This window comes from Betta splendens, chromosome 24 (assembly GCF_900634795.4).
Source record: "Betta splendens chromosome 24, fBetSpl5.4, whole genome shotgun sequence".
Classification (NCBI taxonomy): Eukaryota; Metazoa; Chordata; class Actinopteri; order Anabantiformes; family Osphronemidae; genus Betta; species Betta splendens.
Window position 1 is genome coordinate 3,449,203 of NC_040901.2, and position 9,691 is coordinate 3,458,893.

Here is a 9,691-nt window from a genome sequence, read left to right on the forward strand (position 1 = left end):
GGTCAACTTTTCATTGTTAAGCAAACTTTTTAATGCTGGTCAACTTTTCAGCGTTGGTAAACATTGCAATCTTGTTCACCTTTTTAACCTTTGCATCATTTTGTTGTAGTCAACGTTTTGACGTGAGTAGCTTATCAGCGTTTTGAGCTAAACACATAAACAGAACAACTGCAGGACAGCTCTCCTACATAATTTCTCGAGAAGTTGCTTTTTCTAGTTAGTGGGAGAGCTCGCAACAGCTCTCACACTATTGATATCTTCTTTATTGTCACAGTGAGTGCTTCCAGCAAAATGTTCAGCTTTTTAATGAGAAGTGTGCTACATGTATTATTTTTCTCATTCATATGTTTCATATTTTTCAAGTTATTAAGCTTTTTTCAACTTTTTTCCCCATTGAAATGAATGGAAACAACTTTTCAAATCCTCTTCAGCGTTGTCTATTTTCTGCTTTAACTACTCCCGCATACTTTAAACTACAGACACCATTTGAATTACAGAGCAATCTTCAACTATATAACTATTAATGTCTGTTCAGCTTTTTAATACCTTTAATACTTTCTGTGTTATAGCACTTAAAGTATAGGGTGGTTTTTGAGGAATCTTCAGCTTTTCCATTAGTGTGTGTTGCATCTGATTGAGTGGGTGATGATGCAGGACTTCAAATTACTCTGTGCAGGTAAGAAGACAAGAGAAATAGCCTCTCTTGGGGTACTCCCTTAGTAGAAAGCAAACCCCAATTATTTTTCACACCCCCAACAAATCACTGCTTGTTGATGGTCACTCCCACACACAATCTGCTCACTCATGGTGTGCCACACAAAAAAGAACAAAAACAAAAAGAACACATTACAACCATAAATGAACAAGATGCTAAATGAATTTCACCAAAGTTCTGATCTGGGTTTGATTCCTGTCTGAGGCATGTTTAGGCAAACACATTATAATATAAATATTTGCATTTCCCTGATATATCGAGTTATATTCTTAATGTGTGACACATTTTATAGTTTTTATTGAAATCAAACTGCTTTTATTTCTGCACATTCAGCTCTGTAACTTCTTTTTTTGCAGATCTGATCAGCTATACATTCAACTCATCAGGTAGTTTAAGTAATGTTTTAATTGATTAATTACAAACAGTTAATTAGAATATTTTACAGTATATTAAGGCATGTTTCTGCATTCAGTCCTTAATATAACTACATTGATTTCCTTTCAAAATAAAAGCAATCCAAATCTTTAGACTAATGAGCACATTTTCTGCTTTTGACTGGTTAATTATTATTAGTTAATGAGATTATATTACTGTCTAGCAATTACCTGCACATGCATGATTCCTCATATGCTCCAAATTTAAAGCTGCAGCTGTTATAAACTATTCTTTCAGATCTTGTGCTCTATTTACCTGTTTTAATACATTCAGCTAGCAGTTTAAGTATAGGGTAGTTTTTGAAGAATTCTCAGCTTGCTTTTCCATTAGTGTGTATTGCGTCTGATTGAGTGGGTGATGTCACAGCTAAAGGGTGAGGAGGCGCTTTCTTACGCCAGAACTTTTCTCTTTAACTTATCACTACAGCCACAGTTTTCACTCTATCAGCGTATTTTTTTCACTCGTTTGTAGTCATACTTGTCTTCTTTCCAATGATGTGCCTGGCTAAGCCATCAAAACTATACTTTAGTCTGTATCTAGTTTGTAATGTTTCAGCTGTTTTCAGCAATTCTTCAGCCATACATTCAGCATAGAAGCATTCACTGTGTATTTTCCTATGGAAATGCTTTATCTAGTATGAGCATTAATATTTCCTTTCTATGTCCTTTTCTACAATCGTCGGCACCTAACTCCTCCAGGATTTTTACCATTGACACTAGGATGTGTAATGCAGCCACGTGAAACAATGGCAGTAGCTCTTTTGGCTGAGTGGATAAGGTTCTTGACTCTGAAGCCTTTAGTCTCAGGACAACCGCAAGATGTGAAATTAGGTTGTTTACAGGAACAGAAACCTCTAATGTAATCATTGTAAAGCAGTAGATGTGAATAGTAATTCTTTAAATTCAACCATTTCTGTTTCCCTTATGCACATACAGCTCTTTTTTTTTTTACAAAAAACTAATAGTTAGATATATTTATCTATGCATTCAATGTTTCAGCTATTTCAAACTATCTTTTCAATGTTGCAACTACTTTCAGCAATTCTTCAGCAAAACATTTACTTTAGTAGTTTTTTAAATAGTATGTATAGTGCTGCTTAGAGTTGTACTGTCAGCAGTTACTGTAGCCCAGTGGTGCCCAGTGGTGAACAATGTTTGACTCTGACCTTGAAGACTTTGGTTCAAGTCCTGATTAAGGCAGCAGTAAAATCACAAAATTATGTGTCTTGCACTAATTGCATTTTTGCATTATTATATCTTTAATAGTGTCTGATTTATTGCAGTTTAAATATTGGGTGGTTTTTGGTAAATTCTCAGCTTTTCCATTAGTGTATATTGCATGGGCTAGAGTGCATGATTTCACAACTAGAGGGCGAGGGCACGTTTTTTTTTAAGATAGAACTTCTGTCACTACAGACACAGTTTTTACTCTACAAACATAATGTTTTCACTTGTTCGTAGTCATACGTGTCTTCTTTCTAATGATGTGTCTGCTTAAGCCCTCAGACATATACTTTAGCCTGTAGCTGAGAGAGTTTACGAATTCTTGCCATAGAGTCTAATGCTTTTGTCTGAGACTTTTTAGGAGAAACCGGGAAGTCCTACATTTTGAAACCGTGACTGTGGCCTCAATGTTTTTTAAAACCGATACCAGTTGCTCATTGAAGCCTTGGCATTCATAAAGTAAAGGTAATTTTAGATACCGATTATGGTTTTGCTGTAACAAGCCTGTTTAGCAAAGGTGCAACTCTGTTTTCACAGAGCAGAGAGAATGGAGCTGATTTTCCCGCCTTTTGTCTCTATGACAACGGCGCAGCTGGAGCTTTGACTGACAGGTCAAACTCCTGGTGCCCATTGTAGCAGCTCTATGCATATTACTGATTAGTTCATTACACTGTTTGATTGTTTAGTAATTAATCTTCCTCTGAATCTTTCAAAATAAAAGCATCAATCCAACCTTTAGCTTTAATAGGACTTAATTATGCTTTTAAATGGGTAATTGTGACTAGTTAATGTGAGTATTTTACAGTTAAGCTATTATGCACACACAGCTAGACTAGTTAATTAGACTAATATACTGTTTAGCAAATACCTGCACATGCCTTTCCATATTCTTTCAAAATAAAAGCACCAATCCAAATTTTTAATTACTAGTTAATTATGACTAGTTAATGAAACAATTTTACTGGTAAGCAATTACCTGCACACACTTCCTTCAAAGCTTTAACGTTTCTCAATTTAAATTCAGCTATTTGTATTGCAGCAAATTCCAGCTGTATTAAATATTTCCAAAACGTTGAGCTCATTCAGCTCTTAAAATCAAAACTATTTAATTACAATATTTAGCCATTTTGATACATTTGGCTATATTTTAACAAATTAAGCAAACCTTTACACACTCGTTTTGCAGCAGTTCTTTAATTTCAGCAAATCTTTTTCAAGTTTCCTCCATTTGAAATTCTTCAGCTACTTCAGCTTTTTCTGCAAATAATCAGCACTGTTTAAACAATTCCTAATTATCTTCAGATACATTCATCTACAGTATGCTCTACATGCTTGAACTATTTTTATCCGTTTTAATGGTTTAGCTACTTTAAGCAATTCATTAGGAATACATTCAGCATTAAAGTGCATGCAATATTTACAATATTTAGCCATTTTGATACATTTGGCTATATTTTAACAAATTAAGCAAACCTTTACACACTCGTTTTGCAGCAGTTCTTTAATTTCAGCAAATCTTTTTCAAGTTTCCTCCATTTGAAATTCTTCAGCTACTTCAGCTTTTTCTGCAAATAATCAGCACTGTTTAAACAATTCCTAATTATCTTCAGATACATTCATCTACAGTATGCTCTACATGCTTGAACTATTTTTATCCGTTTTAATGGTTTAGCTACTTTAAGCAATTCATTAGGAATACATTCAGCATTAAAGTGCATGCACTGCGCATTTTCCAATGGAAATGCTTAGCTAGTTGGAACTGGTTTTATCTACAGGGGGGACGAGAACCGGCCGGGGAAGAGGATGGACTTGGTCTTGTTGTGCCTGATATAGAGGAGGAAGGGGTGGTCTGCCGTGAAGAATTCCCCACTCAGCATGCAGAGGTGTATAATGTCAGCTTCGGTTACAACTGCCTCTGTGCCTTCCTCGTTCACCTCCACAAAAGCCTTGTGGGCCATCGTAGACAGGAAGAGAACGGCCGAGGAGAACACGTCTGCCAGTTACTGATGCAGCCTTGGGTTTTATTTCTGGGTCCTGAACCTTCAGCAGAGGGTCAGAGCCATCCTCAGGCACCTGCGGCAGACGTACGGCAGCTCCAGGATCTGCGGACCGAGCTCAGGGATGTAGTTATACGGCAGCTTCTTCATCTGGTGCATCATCTGCACTGGCTTGGTCTCATTCTGACACGCAAAAACAGAGGTTAGCGCTTCGTCCCACAGCTGCAGGAGTTCAGCTGTGTTTGCTTTGCTCAAACAAGATCTTAGTTTTCACCTTGTTCACTTTAAAAGGCATCTCGTTTGTGTTCGCATCATTGAAGCAGTTCAGCCAGTTTCCCTTGAAATAAATGGCATTAACCAGAGCCAACCTCGTCATTGGCATGACCATTCCCGGCTTCAGAAGATCTTTATTTTCTACTTTTCCTAGGTAAGATTAAAGGCTCTCAGGACAGATTCAGGATGTTGGAGAACGGGTTCACGGCATCTCGTTTCTCACTGTCCGTCTGCTGTTTGAGCCAGCTGTTGATCTCTTCTCTGCTTGCCCCTGGAGCTCCGATAAAATCAACCGGTTTCAGCTCTGCCTGGTAGAACTTTTGCGTGGCTTCCAAGAATTCCTGCAATGAGCAAAAATAAAATCTTGCATCAGTACGATGCAGAGATCAGCAGTTTAGACTAGTGAATCAGTGAAAGCTCACCAGGAGGAATTCGGCCGTGTGCTCTCTGCACAGACGGTTGGCTAGTTTCAGGATGTACGCTGCAGATGGCGAGTTGATGTCAGTGTTCAGCTTGGTGAATGCTGACATTAGTTCTTCTGGCCAAGTTTGTGACGCCACTATCGGTGTTGCAACATGCAGAACATAGAAGCTGCTGCTGTACAGCATGTGCCTCTTCCACCTAATTTGTGTCTGCTGTGGTTGGAGCTGTTTTGCAATATTTGCAGGAGGCAGTTTAGAAAATTCCAATCATACATCACTTAGCTTTACAGTGTGTGACACGAGTTTATCGCGAGTGTCTCCACACACACCTGCACAAAGCCCAACCCATCAAGGTTCAACGCCCCAAACATTCATCAAACTAAAATAAATACAAGACAAGCTTCTAGGATTCAAACAGGGTTGTCACTGGCAGTTGTTTAGCAGAGGTCAAAGTAAAATTGTCGTTACATAGTTGTGGATGCCTCGCCGAGGATACACCTTCCACTCCGTGATTAGGGTCTCACCTAACTGTCAATGCTGAATGCAGGTGGTGCTAATAGCTGACCTTTGCCATCTGAGCAGTGGTGTCTCCTTTAGCTCCCAAGTAAACCATTGCCAGGGCTGAGCTGATGCTCAGGGGAGAGACGAAGACATTCGCGGTGGGGTTCCCGTTGCTCAGGATGCGGAGCAGCTCCAGAGCGAGCGTGTTTGAGCTGATGACCATGGCTGACGACATGTGTTTTACCTGGGGACAGAGAGACCAACGAGTTTCCATGAACCACTGATGGTCACAGAACCAGTGTCCATTAAAACCCTACAACCAGTGTCATCATCAAATGAATGATGAGCTGCTACTGTGCACATAAAGTGTCACGCCTCAGTTACTATTTTTTTTTTACTTTTCAGTTTTCAATGTTTTATTAATTATTTGGTGTAAAAGAAATTCCTCTCTAGGATCTCTAAATTACATTTAATTATTTAAAATTTGACATATTCAACGTTAACCTTGTAAAAATAAAATAACAGTTATTATAATTATTGACAGCCTTTTAAAAACATTTTCTTAGTCAGATGTAAATTATATATTTGACGCAGTGTTCCCCGGAAATAAACAGATGGCGCCGCGCCCAACTGGACTCCAGCTGCTCCAGAACCTTCAGCCGCACCTTCTTTCAGTTTCATCTTCTGCAGGTGAAATAAACATTACCTGGTTTTCCGGTTGAAGCTCCGTCTACGCGTCCGAACTTCCAAACAGGACAGGACAGAACAGTACAGAACAGGGAAAAGTTCCGGAAAAGCCGAGAACGCACCGGTTCGGGATCTCGGTCGGCTGTACTGAACTGACAGCGCTTTTATAGGAACTGTCCAATCGGACCCAGCGGTGGTTTGGGCGCGTGACTGTGCGATAAGTCAATGACTAGTGATAAAGGTCCAGTTCAAGGACAGAGAAAAGCAACGCGGTCTAGTTTTGATTTTCCTCATCTACAAACTGCAACACGGATGAAGGTAGAGCCTAGAACCATGATAAAGGAATGTTATAGCAGTCCAAATCCACCAGAATCACACCCGTGAGACACGCAAACTCACAGGCGCATGCGCGGAACGCTCACGTCATCGCCGTCAAGCCTGTCACTCCCTAAAGTATCCAAATATTTTACTCAACGTGAATTACAGCAGATCAAAATAGATTGGGTTTGTTAAAAAAGAGAAGAGATAGGGGTGGTGCGATGGGTAGCACCATCGCCTCACAGCGAGAAGGGCGTGGGTTCAATTCCCGGGGCCTTTCTGTGTGGAGTTTGCATGTTCTCCCTCTATTCGGGTCCAAAGCATGCATCAGGCTGACACACCCCCCGTAGGGGTGTGAATGGTTGTTTGTCAGTGTGTTGGCCTGCGATGGGCTTGTAATAGGTATTCTATAATGTCATGGTGACATTATAGAATACCTATTACAAGCGTGATAATAGGCAAACTTGGCCAATTCTGAAAATGACACTTGGTAAACTAAACAAGTATAATAGTGCCCTTGCCTCTACGGGTATCTGAAAGGTTGGTCTCCCGACTCTTTGTGCCAACGGCTCAGCTCGTAAGGACTGCATCAAAGTCTGCTGAACACTAGAGATGTTAAGGCCTGTCAAGGCAGAAAGTTCTTTCAGCCTCTGGAAGAGGGTTTGTATTCGATCCACAATATTATCTGCAGCTAATCGATTAGCATCAACATCTTAGCTAATCCGTAAAGAGATGCTACTAGTTCTTCTGCAGCCGTGACCTTAGCCAATAAGGGTCTATAATATGAGACCAGTGGGGTCTGCTGAACGTGTGAAAGTAGACTCTGCTGCTGCTGGTTGTTACCTAAATTGGTTCAAGATTGTTTACCTTCGGCCAATCAAAAGACAGCGATAGACGACTGCTGCACCTGGGGTCCCGCCTTGATGGAGGACTGACAGTTTGAAGGGTGGTTTTCAATTTGAAACTCTCAATGAAACTCTTAGAGCGTGTTCACGGATGCAATGCATTCCAGCTGCCTGCTGTAGTATTTGAATAAAGACACCCATAAACCACGAGAAAATGAAATGCAATTTATTAAGTCTTTATTTAAACGTTTGAATCAACACTTTTAATAATGCATTTCCATTTGCAGAATGCAATTTCAAAATGCATATTGAATGATCATTTGCAAAATGCATTTTCAAATTAAATGACCAAATAGCATATTGAATTGTCAATTGCAAAATGCATGGTCATTTGAATAAAGACTACAAAAAACCATGACAATAAAAAATTAAATTTATTAAGTTTTTATTTAAACTTTTAATTAATGACACTGGGTATTGAAGTGCCACTTTTAATATTGAACTGCAAAATGTGAAACGCATTTTCAAATTACATGACCAAATTGCATATTGAACTGCCAAATGCAAAATGCATTTTCAAATTGAACGACAATAATTGCATATTGAATTGCCAATTGACAAATGTATTGTGAATTGGATTTTGAGTCTGAAAAACTTCCATAGGTACCCTGCCTCTTGCCCATAGCCAGGTGGGATAGGCTCGAGCACCCTCGCGATGGATTGACCGCTATGGAAAAAGGATGGATGGAGAAGAGATGGGAGGAATAAAGTAGACAAAGCAGAAGAATATATCGGGTTAAAGTATAGGGATCATGTGAAAGTATATACAGACAAGGGGAAAGTAGGGGTGGCATTTGTCATACCAGATGTAAAGGTAGGTATGAGTAAAAGAATCAGTGATGGGTTGTCAGTTTTCACAGGGGAATTAGTTGCGATTTTATTTGCGTTACAATGGGTAGATTGAAATAATAGAGTCTGACTCCAGTAGCTCATAAGTGAGCATAAGAAACATGAATAAGAATAAGAATAAGAAAATCTTTAATAGTCCCGCAGTGGGGAAATTACCTCTCACAACAGCAGTACAGATGAGCAAGAATACAGGTACAGAACAGTTTGTGTTGGCACAGTACAAAGCAGTACAGTACAGTTAGAGTGAGTATGAGGTCATTGCAGGGTTATTGCACAGTAATGGGTATAAGATTTGTACCGGTAACAATATACATGATTGTTCACAGATTTACACAAATATTGTGCAGAGCAGGTTGCTATATAAACCACTGATGCAGTGGGTGAGTGACTGTGGTGGGATGTGGTCAACAGTTCTGATTATACAGTCTGACAGCAGCAGGTAGGAAGGATCTACGATATCTCTCCTTCACACAGCGAGGGTGGATCAGTCTGTTACTGAAGCTGCTCTCCAGAGCAGACAGTGAGTCCTCCAGTGGGTGAGAGACCTGGTCCATGATGGATGTCAGTTTAACCAGGACCCTTCTCTCACCCACCTCCTGCACCGTGTCCAGAGTGCAGCCCAGGACAGAGCTGGACTTTCTGATGATCCTGTCCAGTCTCTTCCTGTCCCTCACTGTGATGCTGCTGCCCCAGCAGACCACACCGTACAGGATGGCTGATGCCACCACAGAGTCATAGAAGGTCTTCAGGAGTGGCCCCTTCACTCCAAAAGACCGCAGTCTCCTCAGCAGGTAGAGTCTGCTCTGACCCTTCCTGTACAGTGCATCCGTGTTATGAGTCCAGTCCAGTTTATTGTTCAGATGCACTCCCAGGTACTTGTAAGAGTCCACTCTCTCAATGTCCCTTCCCTGGATGTGCATCGGTGGGATGAGAGCAGGCTGCTGTCTGCGGAAATCCACCACCATCTCCTTCGTTTTCCCTACATTGATCAGGAGGTGGTTCCGCTGGCACCAGTCCACAAAGTTCTGAGTGAGTCCTCTGTACTCTGCATCGTCATCATCGGTGATCAGTCCGACGATCGCAGAGTCATCAGAGAACTTCTGCAGAACACAGCTGTCCGTGTTGTGTCTGAAGTCTGACGTGTAGAGGGTGAAAAGGAAGGGGGCCAGTACAGTCCCCTGTGGGGCCCCCACACTGCAGGTCAGAGTGTCAGACACACAGTCCCTGGCTCTCACAAACTGAGGCCTGTTTGTGAGATAGTCCATAATCCACTCCGTCAGATGAAGGTCCACACCAGCCTCCTCCAGTTTGTGTTTCAGAAGCACCGGCTGGATGGTGTTGAAGGCACTGGAGAAGTCAAAGAACA

General features: G+C 40.8%; 1 protein-coding gene and 1 pseudogene across 2 annotated transcripts; both read right to left on the minus strand.

The window, feature by feature from the left end:
- Window positions 1-3,827: 3,827 nt before the first annotated feature.
- Window positions 3,828-4,779, minus strand: LOC114850047 (leukocyte elastase inhibitor-like; annotated as a pseudogene).
- LOC129602946 (leukocyte elastase inhibitor-like) lies at window positions 4,707-6,085 on the minus strand. 2 transcript variants are annotated; one of them, XM_055506470.1, is made up of 2 exons: window positions 5,631-6,085; window positions 4,707-4,984 (listed from the first exon to the last, which is right to left on the minus strand). In XM_055506470.1, exons 1-2 carry the CDS (start codon window positions 5,838-5,840, stop codon window positions 4,814-4,816), a joined length of 381 nt encoding a protein of 126 aa, XP_055362445.1. In that variant the 5' UTR covers window positions 5,841-6,085; the 3' UTR covers window positions 4,707-4,813. The 2 variants fall into 2 exon arrangements, with proteins under 2 accessions (XP_055362445.1, XP_055362446.1); XM_055506471.1 differs by lacking the exon at window positions 5,631-6,085 and adding an exon at window positions 5,066-5,618.
- Window positions 6,086-9,691: the final 3,606 nt, after the last annotated feature.